The sequence below is a fragment of the Rhea pennata genome, chromosome 29 (assembly GCF_028389875.1).
Source record: "Rhea pennata isolate bPtePen1 chromosome 29, bPtePen1.pri, whole genome shotgun sequence".
Lineage (NCBI taxonomy): Eukaryota > Metazoa > Chordata > Aves > Rheiformes > Rheidae > Rhea > Rhea pennata.
Genome location: NC_084691.1, coordinates 4,696,197 through 4,711,995, shown reverse-complemented (window position 1 = coordinate 4,711,995; position 15,799 = coordinate 4,696,197). Strand labels below are relative to the sequence as shown.

The window sequence follows — 15,799 nt, the reverse complement described above, 5'->3', positions numbered from 1 at the left end:
CCCGGCGCGGCGCGGATGGGACGTTCGCGGCCGCCGCTTCCCCCGCGCGCTACAATGTTGCCGCCGCCGCCGCCGCCGCCGCCGCTTCCCGCCTTCCGCTGGCCCCGCCCCCCGCGCCGCCCCATTGGCCGGGGCCGCCGCCGACGCGCCGGGCGGCGCGGGAGATCCCTTAAAGGGACAGACCCGCCCCGAGGCAATGGGCGCGCGGCCCTCCCCGGGGCGTCGGGGCGGCCCCCGGGGCATCCATGCCGAGCCCCCCGGGGCAGCCGCTTCCGCAGCCGGCCCGGCTGGCCCCGCGTACAGGAGGCTGCTAACAAGCGCCCTCCTGGGATGGGCGCGTGCCGGGCTCTGGGCGCCCTTCGAGGGGTCGCCCGCGGCCCGGGGATGTGGCCGGGTGCTGCGCGGCCAAGGGACGGGGTCACGCTGGGCGCCGAGCCGAGAGCCGCCTGGCCCGGGAAGGGGCCCCTCTGGCCCGGGGAGGGGGTCGTGCTAGGGTCCCCCTGCCCAAGGAGCTCGGTTGAGCCCCAACCCCGCACGCCCTGGGCCTGGCGCCCGCAGCGCAGCCGGCTGGGCGGGAGCACCGGGCCGGGTGCCCTGGGCTCCTCCGGGGGGTCTGTGGTCCGGGCCAGCCTGCCCCCGCTCCCAGGGGGGCCAGGCCGAGCCTGGGCGCGGGGTCCGGCCGGGCTGGAGCTGGGAGCCAGGGCTGCGGCAGAGGCCCACGCGCGGCAGGAGCCGCGGCATCGCCTGTGACGTGGGGGCTGGAAACGACCCCCGAAGCAGGAGAGGGCCGGAGCCCCCGTGCACGTGCACACGCACCCACGCGTGTGCAGCCGCCCTCGGGGAGCGGCGGCAGGGGAGGCTGGTCCCGGCCCGGCTCCCTGCCCCGGCCGGCCGGCGCGCGGGAGCGGAGCCGCGGCGCTGGGGCCGCCGGCAGCGCGGTGGCGGCACCCGGGTGTCGGGGTGCAGGCAGGCCGAGCCGTGCCCGCAGCCCCCCGCTGCCCGCTGCCGAACCGTCGCCGGGCGCGAAGGGGCGCGGATGGGGGCAGCGGCCGCCCCGTCTCCGAGGAGGCTGCGGCCAGCCGGGGCCGCACACGTGCCCGGGAGGCAGAGCCGGGGCGCGCGTGACCGGGCTGGCGGGGGAGCGCGGCCGCACGCGCACCCACGCGCACGCACGCGGGGGCTGCCCGCCGGGCCCCCGCGGGGTGGGACTATGCAAACGAGAGCCCCTTCTTATCCCCCCGCCGCCGGCGCCTTCGCCTCTCTGCCCCGGCGCGGCGACGGCGACGGCTGGAGCATGCGGGTGCAGGGGACGATCGCGCTGCTGGGGGCCCTGCTGGCCCTGGCCGCCACGCAGCGCCGTAAGTGGGGCCCCCCCGGGGCTGCCGGCGGGGCCCGGCCGGCCGCTTGCCCCCCCGGCCGGGGGCTGCGGGGCACCGGGGGTCCCGCACGGGGCAGCCGTGGCCGGGACGGTGCCGGGCGGTGAGGGGGGATCCTGCCGGGCGCCCTGGGGCTCGGTGGAGAGTGGGGCGCCCCGCTGGACCCCCCCCCTGCTACCACCGGGGTCTGGGGGCAGAGGGGAGCCGGTGGGGGGCTCGCGGGGGCGGCGGCGGCACCGGATGCCTCTGCTGTCGGGGGGCAGTACGAGCCCCTGCCCGGCTGGGCGGGGGGGCCGCTGCCCTCGCGGGGGGACGGCACGGGGCCCCGCCGCGCAGTGGGGCCGCGAGCGGGGCTGCGGGGGGGGCTGCGGGGCCGCCGGCGCCGGCTCAGCTGAGAGTCACATGAAAGGGCTTGGGCAGCGGCGGGCGCATGTGACGGGCTCTGCCCCCGGTGCTGCCCCCCGGCCTCGGCCCGTCACGTGGCGCCTGGCCGCCGCCGCGGCGCTGGGCACCCCGGCATCACCCGTCTGCCCCCCGCCGCCCCCCAGGAGCCGGCGGCCGGAGCGGCGTCGGCAGCGGCCGGAGCGGGACGTGGAGCCGAGCGCCGGCGCCTCTGCGGAGCTGGGACGCGGGGCTGCGCCCGCCCTGGGGGGACGGGACCCCCCGGCAGGGCGGCCGCTGGCGAGGTGGGTGCCGGGCCGGGGCGGGGGCCGCCGGGGCCCGCGGCGCCCGAGCCTGAGCCGTGGGCCCGCGCAGGCGGCGACGTCGCCCTCGAGCTCAGCAGCGACGGGCCCACGCTGGCGGGCGCCAAAGCCACCTTCTCCGTCGCCCTGCGCTTCCCCCGCGGCCAGGAGCCGCTGCCCGACGGCCGCGTCGTCTGGAGCCGCAACTGCACCGTCAACGGTGAGAGCGCCGGGCGGGGGGTGGCGCGGGGACCCCCCTCCCCGCCCCGCCGCCCGCTCACCCCCCGCCCGCAGGCACCCGCGTGGCCCGCGGCGACCCCGTCTTCCCGGAGCCGCCGGCCGAGGGCTCCGACGGCGTCTTCCCCGACGGGCGGCCCGTTCCCCGCGGCGCCTGGGGCCAGCGCGGGAAGTTCGTCTACGTGTGGTGGACGTGGGGTGAGGCTGCCGTGCCGGGCCGTGCTGGGCTGTGCCAGGCTGTGCTGCGCTGTGCTGTGCTGCATCGCGCTGCACTGTGCCGTGCTGCACCGCACTGAGCTGCATCGTGCTGCACCGTGCCACGCTGCACCGTGCCGTGCTGCACCGCGCTGCACCGTGCCGTACTGCACTGTGCTGCACCGCGCTGAGCTGCATCGCGCTGCACCGTGCCGTGCTGCACCGCGCTGAGCTGCACCGTGTTGCACCGTGCCGTGCTGCACCGTGCCGTGCCGTGCTGCACCGTGCCATACTGCACTGCGCTTCACCGCGCCGTGCCGCGCTGCGCCGCGCCGGCCGCTGACGCCGCTCCCCCGCAGGCCGGTACTGGCAGGTGGTGGACGGCGCCGCGTCGCAGCTGACAGTGGCCACCGACGGCGTGCCCGTCGGCTCCTACACCATGGACGTGGTGGTTTACCACTACCGCGGCCGCCAGAAGTTCGTCCCCATCAGCCGCGCCAGCACTCAGTTCAGCATCACGGGTAGGCGCCGGGGCCGGGGGTCCGGGGGAGGACCGGGGGGGCCGCGGGCTCTGACGGCGCCCCGTGTCCCCCCCGCGCAGACCAGGTGCCCTTGGCCGTGGACGTGGCGCAGGTGGAGGGGGCGGCCGGCGGCGGGCGCTTCGTGCGCCGGCGCGCCGTGGCCTTCGCCGTGCGGCTGCACGACCCCAGCCGCTACCTGCGCGACGCCGACGTCTCCTACTCGTGGGACTTCGGGGACGGGAGCGGCACCCTCATCTCCCGCAGCGCCACGGTCACCCACACCTACCTGGAGGCCGGCTCCTTCACCGCGCGCCTGGCGCTGCAGGCCGCCATCCCCCTGAGCCCCTGCGGCAGCTCCGCGCCGCCCCCCCTGGACCCCACCACGGCGCCGGCGCCCAGCGCCACGCCGCCCGCCGGCACCAGCGCCGGCCCCGCGCCCAGCACCGCCGCGGCAGCCAGCTCCGGTAAGCGGGCGGCGGGGCACCCCCCCGCCCCGACCCCCATCCTCAGGGTGCTCCTGCAGCCCCTCCGCTCTCGCTCTGCCCCCCCCCCCAGCACCCGCCGCCGTGACGCAGTCTGGGCTCCCCGCGCTCGGCACCCCCGCGGCGTCCACGGACCCCCCGCTGCCTGACTCGGCCTCCCCGGCCGGGGACACAGCCGGCACCACGTCCCCCACGGCAGGACCTGCTGCCGGGGCAGCAGCAACCCTGGCTGCAGGTGGGTGCCCCGCTCTGACGCCGGGGCCGGACCCCACCACCCCGTCCCGCTGCCCGCTGGGGGCCGGCTCCCCACCAGGGACCCCCGGCTCCACCGGCCAGGGGGCTGGGGGGAGACCGGCCCCTTGGGGGCGGGAGGCGACTGCCACGTCCCCGGGGTCACCCCAGGGACTGGCTCAGTCTCTCCCTGCCTTTCTCCAGCCTCTTCTTTCTGGTTCCTCCACAGATGCTGTGACAGCTGGAGCCACAGCCGGAGCCACAGCTGGAGCCACTGCTGCACCCGCAGTGGGTGCCACAGCTGGAGCCACAGCTGTGCCCATAGCAGGAGCCACAGCTGGAGCCACCGTTGCACCCACAGTGGGTGCCACAGCTGGAGCCACAGCTGTACCCGTAGCAGGAGCCACAGCTGGAGCCACTGTTGCCCCCCTATCGGGTGCCACAGCTGGAGCCACTGTTGCACCTGCAGTAGGTGCCACAGCTGGAGCCACTGTTGCACCCACAGTGGGTGCCACAGCTGGACCCATAGCAGGAGCCACATCTGGACCCGCAGAATCCACCGCCGCCCCTGAAGGCGCCGCGGAGCTGCTGGCGCTGGTGAAGCGGCAGGCGCCGGGTGCCGAGCCGGTGGGCTGCATCCTGTACCGCTACGGCACCTTCTCCACCCAGCTCGACATCGTGGGTGAGTGCCGGGCCGGGCCGGGCCGGGCGGGCCGGGGTGGGCGCCGGCGCCGTCTGACCCCCCGGCCCCTCGCAGAGGGGATCGAGAACGTCGCCATCGTCGCCTCCGCGGCGCTGGAGGGCAGCGAGAACAGCGTGGAGCTCACGGTGACGTGCGAGGGCAGGTGAGGGCCGCGCGGGGACCGTGCCCCGGGGCCGGGGGGGTCCCCGCGCCGCGCTGACCCCCGCCCGGCAGCCTGCCCGAGGAGGTCTGCACCGTCGTCTCGGACCCCGAGTGCCGGACGGCGCAGCAGCAGACGTGCAGCGCCGTGGAGCCGGCCCCCGGCTGCCAGCTCGTCCTGCGCCAGCACTTCAACCACTCCGGCCTCTACTGCCTCAACGTGTCCCTGGCCAACGGCAACAGCCTGGCCGTGGCCAGCACCCGCGTCGCCGTCGGAGGTGGGAGCAGGGCTGGGGGGTGGGCGAGGGGCCCCGCGCCCCCGCGGGGCCGGGACCCCCGCGGCCGGCGCTGAGCCGCCTCTGCCCCTCCGCGCGCCGCAGGTGCTGCTCCGGCTGCCGGCGGGGCCACGCTCGCCGTGGGGCTGGTGCTCGTCGCCGCCGCCCTGGCCGCCGTCGCCTACACGTACAGGTGAGCCCGGGCCGGCGGCGCTCGGGGCCGGCGGCGCTCGGGGCCGGCCGCCCGCGCTGACCCGCTCGCCCTCTCTCTGCCCCGCAGGCGCACGAAGCGGGGCCCGCCGCGCGCCCCGGCCCCCCGGCGCTGGCTGCCCCCCGGCTCGGCCCTCCGCCTGCTGCTGCGGCAGGCCCTCGGCGGGGCGCCCAGCGGCGAGAGCAGCCCCCTGCTCCGCGCCAGCGCCGCGTAGGGCCCGCGGGGCCCGGCCCCGCTGCCGCCGGCATTAAAGGCTCAGCTCAGCCCGTGCCTCCGTGTGGTTGTGCGCCCGGGGTGGGGGGCGAGGGGGGGCCGCGCGCCGTCGCCCCGCGGAGCGGCACAGCCCAGCGCCCGTCTCAACACCAGGCTTTATTACTGCAAGAGGCACTTGAAATCCGGGGGGAAGGAAGGGGTAATAAATAGGGCGGGGGGGGGGCCCCGCAGGCGCAGGGGCTCCAGCCAGCATGGCACATGCGGGGAGGGCGACGGCGCTGCGCACCCCCCGCCGCCGCGGGTGGGGGGCCGTCCAGCCGTCTCCCCAGCCCGGAGCAGCCAGCGGGCTCCAAGCACCCATGGGTGCCCTGGGGGGGGACGGGACGGGACTCGTCACCTGCCCTTCCCCAGGACACGCACGGGGGGTTGGTCCATCGCCCGCCGCCCGGGGCGCAGCACGCGGAGCAGGGGGCTCTCGCCCCGGCACGGGCCCCGTCAGGCCTCGACGGGCCCCTTCTTGAGGCCAAAGAAGCTGGAGGAGCGGGGCGGCGCGGCCATGAGCATCGGCGTCTGGTTCTTGTGGGTGATCCTGATCTGCAGCGCAGAGAGGCCGAGGGGCTGGGAGGGGCTGCGGGGGGCCGGGAGCCCGCGGCGGGCCGGGAGCCCGCGGGGCGCTGGCACGGCCCCGAGGGTCTCGGCGAGGGCAGGGGGTCCCACGTACCGTGCAAGGCGGCTGCATCCAGGGCTCTCCGTCGATCTGCATGGGGAGGTGCTTCAGCGTCCTGCAAACACCCCCGGTCAGCGGCTGCCCGGGCACCCCCGGCGCCCCCAACCTTCCCCATCCCCGCGGGGTCCCAGCGGCCCCCGGAGCAGGGGGGCAGCCGACCACGCCGCCCCCCTCGCGCGGGCTCACCGCAGGGTGATCTCGGAGCACTTGGCCAGCCGCTTGCCCGCGCTCTTCAGCCCCGTGTAGATCTGCCCCATCTCGATCACCCCCTCCAGGCCCACCACCTCCAGCCGCTGGTCGCTCAGGTCTGGGGACGCAGGGGGACGGGGTCAGGGCGCCGGCGGGGCGGGGGACCCCGGCCCCGCGCGGGGCTGCGCCGCCGCCCCGCGCACCCTGCACGCAGGTCTTGAGGGTCTCGGCGTCGGTGATGGCCTGGGGCTGCCCGGCGCCGGACGCGTTCCTCGCCTCGCCCAGCGGCCGCTTGGTCTCGCCCCAGAGGTTGGAGCCTCCGTGCATGCTGGGGATGTTGAGCACCGCCACCCCCGAGAGGGCTCCGCTCAGGTCCAGGGGGGTCCCGCAGCACTGCGGGGGACAGGTCAGCGCCGGGACGCGGCCAGGAGCCCGGCCCCCCCCCCCCAAGGGGGCAACCCCGGACGGGGCATCTCTCACCTCGATGCTCAAGCACTCCTTGAGCTTTTTGCAGGTGGCGAAGATGGTCTCGGACGTGGCGAACTCGAAGTACCACAGCTTGTTCTTCATCCTGGAGGGGGGGGACACACACAGCCAGGGCAGGGGTGGCGGTGGCCCGCGGCGCGGAGCCGGGCCGGGGGCCGCGGCGGGGACAGCCCCGTCCCCCACCCACCGGCTGTTGAACTTCTCCGGGTACTTCTCCCGCATGACGTGGAAGCGGTGAGCGATGGAGGCGTCCTGCAGCGGGACGAGGCGGGGGGTGAGGCCCAGCCCGGCCGGCCCAGCACGCGCCCCCCACCCCGACCCCAGCCCCCCACGCACCACCCCGATGGAGAAGTAGTTGTTGATGATCTCGTAGGGGACGGGGTCGCCCTTCTCCTCGGGGTTTTCGGGCAGCACCTGCACGTGCCACCGGTCCATCTGCACCACGCTGCTGCCCTCGATGTCCTTCAGGATCTTCACCAGGTTCTCCCCGTCGTAGCCTGCGGGAGGCAGGCGAGAGGAGCAAGGGTCCCGGGGCGCAGCGCCGTGCCGCCGCCGCCCCGTCCCACTCACCTCCGCCCCAGCGCAGGCACCGGGCCAGGTCGTTGCCGGTCCCCAGCGGGAGCACGGCCACGGGGGGCCGCCGGGGCAGGTTGGCTTTATCTGCAACGACACGGGCGGTCGGTGGGGCGGGGGGGGGAGGGTCCCTCCGCCGCGGGCCCGGCACCCACCGATGGCGTCCAGGATCCAGCCCACGGTGCCGTCCCCGCCGCACACCAGGATCCGGAAATCTGGCACGTCTCGGAAGAAATTGAGCCTGGCGGAGGCGGAAGGGTCAGGGCAGGGCTCGGCCGCCCGGCGCGTCCCGGTGCCCGCCGCGGCCCCTCGCTCACCCGGGGTTTGGTCCTCCCTTCAGCAGGTTATAAACCTGCCGGGGGTTGAGGAGGTACTGGAATTTCCGAAGCACCCTGGGGGGAAAGCGGGTGAGGCCGCGCGTGCCGGGACGGCGCACGGCGCCCGGGCACCTGCGGGCTCGCCGGCCCCGGCGCGGGAGCCGCCGGCGGGCCGCCCCTTACCTCTCCCCCTGCTTCCCTCCGCTCTTGGGGTTGACGAAGACGAGGAGCGGGTGGGTGTCGAGCACGGGGCTGACCTGGGGGGGGGGGGGGGCGAGGAGGGGCGGTGAGGGGACGCGCCGTGTGTCCCCCGTCCCCCCCGACGGCGCGCCGCCCCCGGTGCCGCCCGGGCTCACCCGCAGCGCCTGCCCCTCGGGGGTGGCGAACGCCTGCGGCGTCTCCTCCACCGGCGTCCCGCTGCCGTTCTTCTGGCTGTTCTGCCTCTCCTGCGAGCGCCGGGGCCGGCCGTCACCGGCGGCATCCCGGCTCCGGGGGGGGGGGGGGGGGGCGGACCCGGACTCCTGGGCCCTCCGGGCTGCCCCCGGCGCTCGGACGGCCCGGGAAGCCGCCGGGGCCGCACTCACCAGCACCACGGGGTAGATGGCCGAGGGGGGCAGGACGTGGTCGCGCAGCAGCCCGCAGTCGCAGCTCGGGGGCACGCAGGCCAGGCACTCCTCGTGGATCTGGGGGCAGACGGGGTGAGGGCGGCCCCGGGGCGGCCAGCGGGGACGGACGGACGGACGGACGGACCCACCTTGAGGTGGCACCAGACGCAGTGCAGCCCCGTCAGGCTCTGGAAACTCTTGATCTTCTTCTGGCACTTGCCGCACTTGCTGGCCTCGCAGCCGCCCTTCACCCACACGTGGGCCTGCACCTGCGCACAGCCCCACCGCGTCACCCCCCGGCGCCCCGCCGGCGCCCCCCCACGCGGCGCCTCTGCCGAGGGGCTCCAGGCCGCGGGCTGGTGCGGACGGACAGCGGACAGACGGCCAGATGGAGGGATGGCATGGCAGACAGCAGAACGGATGGATGGGGAGGCAGACGGAGGCACGGGCGGGCAGATGGGCGGATAGACAGACGGACAGACAACCGCACAGACGGACACACGTATCGACAGCAGAGCAGGTCAACGGACGGACAGACAGACGGATGAGCGGCCAGACCAGACGACAAGCAGACCGCCAGGAGAAGAGTTGGCCGGGCGGATGGATAAGGACCAACAGACGGACGGACTGACAAACCAACGGACGGGTGGACGGATGGACAGACGGAGGGGCGGACAGAGAGACGGACGGACGGACGGACGGCCACTCACGCCGGCCTCCTTGCGGGACTTGGCGTAGGTGCTGATGCAGCTGGGGGGCGCCTTGCGGGCGCAGCGCTCGTGCACCGTGAACTTGCAGACTGGGGGGGGGGGGGGGGGGGGGCGGGGGGCATCAGCAACCCCGGCCCCGCCCCACCCCGCGCCTGGCCCCACCCCCTCCGGACCGACCAATCACGGCACCCCTGCAGCCACGCGGTCAGCCAATGGCATCCCGCTCTGCACTGGGGGAGACCCGCCCCCTCACGCGCCAATGGCTGGAAACCGAGATGGGCGGGGCTCACACCATGGCCCTGCCCACGTGGGCGGGGCTTCCCCACAGCTGGCCCGGGGGCGGAGCCTCCTGCAACAGCTGGATCTGGTGCAGGCCCAGCGAGGACGCAGCGGGAGGGGCAGTGGGGCCAACCCCATCTCCTCCTGGCCCCCAACCTGTCCCTATCCCGGGCCTCATCCCATCCCCATCCCCATCCTGGTCCTCACCACATCCCCGTCTGTCCCCATATCAGTCCCCATCCCCATCTGGGTCCTCATCACATCCCCATCTGTCCCCATCCCCATCCTGGTCCTCATTCCATCCCCATCCCCATCGTGGTCCTCATCACATCCCCGTCTGTCCCCATCCCCATCCTGGTCCTCATCACATCCCCGTCTGTCCCCATCCCCATCCGGGTCCTCATCACATCCCCATCTGTCCCCATCCCCATCCTGGTCCTCATCCCATCCCCATCCCCATCCTGGTCCTCATCACATCCCCGTCTGTCCCCATCCCCATCCTGGTCCTCATCCCATCCCCATCCCCATCCTGGTCCTCATCACATCCCCGTCTGTCCTCATGTCAGTCCCCATCCCCGTCCCGGTCCTCGTCACATCCCCATCCCCATCCCCATCCTGGTCCTCCTCACATCCCCATCTCCATCCGGGTCATCGTCACATCCCCGTCTGTCCCCCCCATGTCAGCCCCCATCCCCACCTGGGTCCTCACCACATCCCCGTCTGTCCCCCCCATGTTGGTCCCCGTCCCCATCCCCGCCCTGCCCCCTCATCCGTGCCCCTCTCCGTCCCCGGCCCCGCTGTGGCCCCGTCCCCGGCCCACTCACAGGTGCAGCACAGCCCCTGCTTGCGCAGCCCGACCAGCAGCGTCTCGCACACGTTGCAGTACACGGGCCGGTTGAAGTGCTTCAGGCGCCACATGTGCTGCCCGTCGTCCTTCATGTGCTGGGGAGAGGGGGGCCGCGGCCGGGCGGCTGTCGGGGGGCTGCGGCCGGGCCCGCGGCGGCGGCACCCCCCCGGCGCGGCACCCCCGGACTCACCACCTCGAGGCCCAGCAGCACCAGCAGCGGGATGTTGGTGACGCCGCCGCGCAGCCACTCGGCCAGCGACACCGTCCCGCTGCCGTCGTAGTCGATCTCCCGCATCATCTCCTGCAGGATCTGGGGGCGGAGGGGGGCTCAGTGCGGGGGGGGAGGTTGCAGGGGCCGGGGGGGAGGCTGGGCCACCCCGGCAGCTCCCCGCCGCCCCTCCGGCCCCGCTAACCGGCTTCAGCTCCGTGACGTCCCAGTCCAGGTACTGGGCCACCCGCATCATCTGCGTGATGATCCGATCCACCTCCTGGGGGGCGCAGAGTCAGCGGGGCCGGGCGGGGGGCGCCCCGCCGCGGCCCCCGCCCCGGCGCTCACCGAGCTGTCCAGGAGCCCGTTCCCGTCCTTGTCGTAGAGCTTGAAGGTGACTGCGGGGGACAGCGGGGGGTGAGGGGGCAGCTCCTCCCGGGGCCCCCGGGCGTACCCCAGCCCCGCGGAGCAGCCCCCCACTCACACTCCAGCTTGTCCTCGGGGCGGCCCCCCTCCAGCAAGGAGAAGTAGCAGGAGACGTCGTTAACGCAGACGAGGCCGCTGCCTGCGGGGGGGGGACGGAGACGGTGCTGAGTCCCGCGGCGCCGGGCCGGGCCGGGGTCTCCCCGCGCCCCCCAGCTCCGTCACTCCCGCGCCGCCCTCCTCACCCGCCTGGGCGCCCGGCTGCCCCGCGGCCGTGGTCTGGAAGGACATGAAGAGGTGCCGGCACAGCGCGTCCGCGATGTCGTCCGCCTCCAGGTAGCTCTTCAGGAACAGCTTGAAGCCCTCGAAGTCGACGCACTGGCGGGGGCAGAGACGGGGATGGGGGGGGGCAGCGAGGGGCCCGCGCTCCGGCCCCGGGCTCGGCGCTGCCCCCGAGGGCGCCCCGGGCTCCCGCCGGCCGCCGCCACCTCACCTCTCCCTGCCGGTGCCGGGACAGGGCCCCATCGCCGTAGAACTCCTGCAGCACGTCCTGCACCTTCTTGCTGCTGTCTGCGGGCAGAGGGGCGTGCGAGGCCGCTCGGGCGCGTGCAAGCACGGGGGCGCGAGGCTGCCCCGGCGTGCACGCACGCGTGCAAGGCTGCCGCCCGGGGTGCGCGTAAAGCTGCTGGGGAGCACGCACACGCACGCAAACCTGTCCTGGCGCACGCACACACCCACCCGCGTGCAAGCGCACCCCCACATGCAAGGCCGCCCTGGTGCGTGCACACACCCAGGCATGTGCAAGCTCACCCCCACACAGGCTGCCCTGGCACACGCACACACCCACACGGGTGTAAGCTCACTCCCACATACAAGGCCGCCCTGGTGCGTGCACACGCCCATGTACGTGCAAGCTCACTCCCACATGCAAGGCTACCTCGGCGTGTGCACACGCCTACACATGTGCAAGCTCAGCCCCCCCACGCAAAGCTGCTCTGGCATGTGCACGCACCCACATGTGTGCAAGCTCACCCCCCCCACATGCAAGGCTGCCTAGTGCATGCACACACCCACATGTGCAAGCTCACCCCACGCGCAAGGCTCCCCTGGCACGTGCAAACACCCGCACGTGTGCACGCTCGCCTCCCCCCCACGCAAGGCCGCCTGGCACACGCACACACCCACGCGTGTGCAAGCTCACCCCCCCCAGGCAGGGCCGTCCCGGCGTGCGCACACGCGTGCGCTGCCGCACCCGGCCGGCGAGCGCTGCCCGCCCCGGCGCCGGGGCCCCGCGCGCCCCCGGCCCGCACTCACAGTCCAGGTACTTCTGGAGGTGGGCGAACTCCTCGGGGCTCAGCGTGGCCCAGTCCGGGCTCTCCTCCATGGCGGGCGGCCGCCGGGCGCTGCCTGCGGGGGAGAGCCGCCGTGGGGCCGGGCGCGCGGCGCCGGCACGCGCCCCGCGCCCGCGCGCCCCGCGCCCACGCACCCCCGTCGGCGCCCGCCGCCGGCCGCCGGCTCCCGGCCCCGCTGCACCGTTTGCCCCACGGGAGCCCCATGGCCGGCACGGCCCCGGCGCGGCGTCGAGGGCGGCTGAGCCCCGGCACCGCTCGCTCGCTCGCGGGGAGCTGGCGGTGGGCGCGAGTCACCGGCTTTGAGTCACCGCCGGCAGCCGGGGAGGAGGGTGGGACTTGGCACCGGCCAGCGCGGCGGGGCCGGGGGGGGAGCGGCGGCAGCGCCCCGCCGCCACTGCTGCCTCGGTTTCCCCGCGGAGGTGCGGCCGCGCCGGGCAGGGCGCTCCCCGCCCGCCAGCGCTATGATTTATTCATGGCGCTGGCAGGCTCCGGCGCCGGCCGCTCCACCCAGCCGCGGCGGCCGGGCGGGCAGGGCTCGGCGAGGCGGCGGGCAAGCGCGCGGCCCGGCCGGGCACGTGCCGGCGGCCGCCCCCGGCCCCCGCGCGGGGTCCGCGTCGGAGCCGTTTCCGCAGCAGCCTCCGGCAGCGGGAGAGCGCGCGGACACGGCGGCGCCGGGCACGCGTGCGGGCGCGCTTGCATGTCTGCATTGCACACGCGCGCCTGCACCTGCGCGGGCACGCGCCCGTGCACGCCCGCGCCCACGCACGCCCGCGCGGAAGCCCGAGCGCGCCCGGCTCCCGCGCACGCGCGCCTGCACACCCACGCGCGCCCCGCCGGCGCCCCCACCCCCGGAGCAGACCTGCCCCACGGAGGCCCGCGCCGCCCGGCCCCGGGGGCACCCGCAGGGCTGTGCCCGCGCCCACGGGTGCTGGCTGAGCTTTGCACCCGGCGTGACGCGGGGCGCCAGCCGGCGAGCGGCGGCCGGGAGGGGCCCGCGAACGCAGCTGGCGCCCGGGGCGCCCGGTGCCGCCCCCCCCCCCCCCCCCCCGGGCCAGGCGCTGCGCGGCAGCCGGGGACCCTGGGGACGCCCCCGCCGCCCCAGGAGCGCTCCCTTCCCGGCGGGGAGACCAGGGCACGGGGCGGCGGCGGGGTCCCGCGCAGCCACGAGGCCGAGGCGGGGAGGGAGCGCAGGCGCCCGGCGCGCCGCCGCCCCCGGGGTGCCCAGCGCCTCGGGACCCCCCCAGCGGGCCCAGCCGCCCGCTTATTTAGCCCTTCCCTTATTTAGTAAATATTTGCAGACGGCGCCGGCACGGATCTGGCAGGGTTTAACCCTTTGGGGGGGGGGATGGACGGACAAGCGGAGCTGGGACCCCCCAGCGCTGCGAGCCCCCTCCCCACGGCCATGGGCCCCGGCTGCTGGGGACGGCGTGGGGGAGGGCAGGACGCCTGGGCCCCCCCAGGCAGGACACAGGGAGGGGTGAGGCAGGCCGGAGCGGCAGAGGCCCACGGCTGGCCCGGAGCCCGCCCGCGACCCGCCGGCGCTGCCGCCGCGCCGGGAAGGGTCCGGCTCGGCCGGGCCTGGCGGCGGCAGGGCTCCGTCGCCCGCGCGCCGCGGTCCCGCCACGCCGGCGGTGCCGGCCCCACCCCGGGGGGAGGCGATTTCCAGCTGTTTCCCCAGGGGAGCATCTCGCTTCCTCTTCCTCGCCGTGAGCGCCGCGGGCTGCCGGCGGGCTCCGGCTCTGCCGCAGGGCCGGGCGGGAGGATGCCGGGATGGAGGGGGCCGCCATTCCCGTGGGTTCCGGCTCTGCCGCAGGGCCGGGAGGATGCCAGGGTGGAACAGGCAGCCGTTCCCAGCTCGGGCTTGGAGCTGGGAGGGAGAACGCCGGAATGCAGCGGGCTGCCGCTCCCACGGGGTCCCGGCTCTGCGGAGGGCAGGAGGGTGCCAGGACGGGGCGGGATGGAGGGGGCCGCCACTCCCACGGGGTCCCGGCTCTGCGGAGGGCAGGAGGAGGCCGGGACGGGGCAGGATGGAGGGGGCCGCCGCTCCCGTGGGGTCCCGGCATCCACGGAGGGCAGGAGGGTGCCGGGATGGGGCAGGATGGAGGGGGCCACCGCTCCCGTGGGGTCCTGGCATCCACGGAGGGCAGGAGGGTGCCGGGATGGGGCAGGATGGAGGGGGCCGCCGCTCCCGTGGGGTCCCGGCATCCACGGAGGGCAGGAGGGTGCCGGGACGGGGCAGGATGGAGGGGGCCGCCGCTCCCGTGGGGTCCCGGCATCCACGGAGGGCAGGAGGGTGCCGGGACGGGGCGGGATGGAGGGGGCCGCCGCTCCCGTGGGGTCCCGGCATCCACGGAGGGCAGGAGGAGGCCGGGACGGGGCGGGATGGAGGGGGCCGCCGCTCCCGTGGGGTCCCGGCTCTGCGGAGGGCAGGCGGAGGCCGGGACGGGGCGGGATGGAGGGGGCCGCCGCTCCCGTGGGGTCCCAGCATCCACGGAGGGCAGGAGGGTGCCGGGATGGGGCAGGATGGAGGGGGCCGCCGCTCCCGTGGGGTCCCAGCATCCACGGAGGGCAGGAGGGTGCCAGGACGGGGCGGGATGGAGGGGGCCGCCGCTCCCGTGGGGTCCCGGAATCCACGGAGGGCAGGAGGAGGCCGGGACGGGGCGGGGTGGAGGGGGCCGCCGCTCCCGTGGGGTCCCGGCATCCACGTAGGGCAGGAAGGTGCCGGGACGGGGCGGGATGGAGGGGGCCGCCGCTCCCGTGGGGTCCTGGCATCCACGGAGGGCAGGAGGGTGCCGGGACGGGGCGGGATGGAGGGGGCCGCCGCTCCCGTGGGGTCCCGGCATCCACGTAGGGCAGGAAGGTGCCGGGACGGGGCGGGATGGAGGGGGCCGCCGCTCCCGTGGGGTCCCAGCATCCACGGAGGGCAGGAGGAGGCCGGGACGGGGCGGGATGGAGGGGGCCGCCGCTCCCGTGGGGTCCCGGCTCTGCGGAGGGCAGGAGGAGGCCGGGACGGGGCGGGATGGAGGGGGCCGCCGCTCCCGTGGGGTCCTGGCATCCACGGAGGGCAGGAGGAGGCTGGGACGGAGCGGGATGGAGGGGGCCGCCGCTCCCGTGGGGTCCCGGCTTTGCGGAGGGCAGGAGGAGGCCGGGACGGGGCGGGATGGAGGGGGCCGCCGCTCCCGTGGGGTCCCGGCTCCGCGGAGGGCAGGAGGAGGCCAGGACGGGGCGGGATGGAGGGGGCGCCGCTCCCACGAGGTCCCGGCTCTGCGGAGGGCGGGTGGGCAGGAGGGTGCCGGGACGGGGCGGGCCGCTGTTCCGGGCCCCAGCTCTGGTTCGGGGCCGGGCGGAGGAGGCCGGGACGGGGCCTCGACGGCAGCGGCGCGGCGGGAGGCGGGGGCCGCCCCGGGGCAGGGCTGGCCCGCTCCCCTCCCTCCCCGCGCCGCCCCGGCCCCGCCGGCCCCTTCGTTCCTTCGCGCCGTCCCGGGGTTTGTTTCTTCCTCCTCCTCGGCCGCTCCAGCGAGGTCCCGCGACGGCGCGGGCCGGGCGGGGGGGCCGGGCCGCCCGGGCGCGCAGCGCCGGCCCCGGCGGCAGCACCGGGCCGCCCCGTCGCGGCTCTCGGCCGCCGCTTCCTTCCCCTTCCCGGGGGCGGGGGGACCGGGGAGCCCGGCGCGCCGCGGCCCCGCGGGGCTCGGCACGGCACGGCACGGCACGGCACGGCACGGCACGGCACGGCACGGCCCCGCGCATCCCCCCGCCGCTGCCCGGCACCTACCTGGCTCCGCTCGGCTCCCGCGCGCTCCCGGCCCGGCCCGGCACGG

At 76.6% G+C, this 15,799-nt stretch overlaps 2 protein-coding genes across 3 annotated transcripts; one reads left to right on the top strand and one right to left on the bottom strand.

Annotated features, from left to right (window-relative positions):
• The first annotated feature begins 1,210 nt into the window (after positions 1 to 1,210).
• PMEL (premelanosome protein) lies at positions 1,211 to 5,266 on the top strand. Its single transcript, XM_062597109.1, is given in 13 exon segments — positions 1,211 to 1,358; positions 1,925 to 2,062; positions 2,133 to 2,279; positions 2,354 to 2,494; positions 2,851 to 3,012; positions 3,093 to 3,517; positions 3,519 to 3,729; positions 3,955 to 4,197; positions 4,300 to 4,407; positions 4,483 to 4,570; positions 4,642 to 4,844; positions 4,947 to 5,034; positions 5,122 to 5,266. Coding segments are annotated over 13 exon segments (2,247 nt in total).
• A 140-nt stretch (positions 5,267 to 5,406) lies between these two features.
• On the bottom strand, positions 5,407 to 15,799 carry DGKA (diacylglycerol kinase alpha). 2 transcript variants are annotated; one of them, XM_062597078.1, is made up of 24 exons: positions 15,754 to 15,799; positions 11,944 to 12,036; positions 11,123 to 11,199; positions 10,875 to 11,007; positions 10,691 to 10,771; positions 10,555 to 10,604; positions 10,412 to 10,486; positions 10,189 to 10,308; positions 9,976 to 10,093; positions 8,873 to 8,961; positions 8,312 to 8,431; positions 8,142 to 8,240; positions 7,914 to 8,003; positions 7,741 to 7,814; positions 7,558 to 7,632; positions 7,396 to 7,481; positions 7,238 to 7,327; positions 7,004 to 7,164; positions 6,855 to 6,919; positions 6,662 to 6,752; positions 6,385 to 6,574; positions 6,179 to 6,299; positions 5,987 to 6,022; positions 5,407 to 5,859 (listed from the first exon to the last, which is right to left on the bottom strand). In XM_062597078.1, exons 2-24 carry the CDS (start codon positions 12,011 to 12,013, stop codon positions 5,409 to 5,411), a joined length of 2,562 nt encoding a protein of 853 aa, XP_062453062.1. In that variant the 5' UTR covers positions 12,014 to 12,036; positions 15,754 to 15,799; the 3' UTR covers positions 5,407 to 5,408. The 2 variants fall into 2 exon arrangements, with proteins under 2 accessions (XP_062453062.1, XP_062453063.1); XM_062597079.1 differs by having other exon boundaries at positions 5,671 to 5,859; positions 5,987 to 6,047.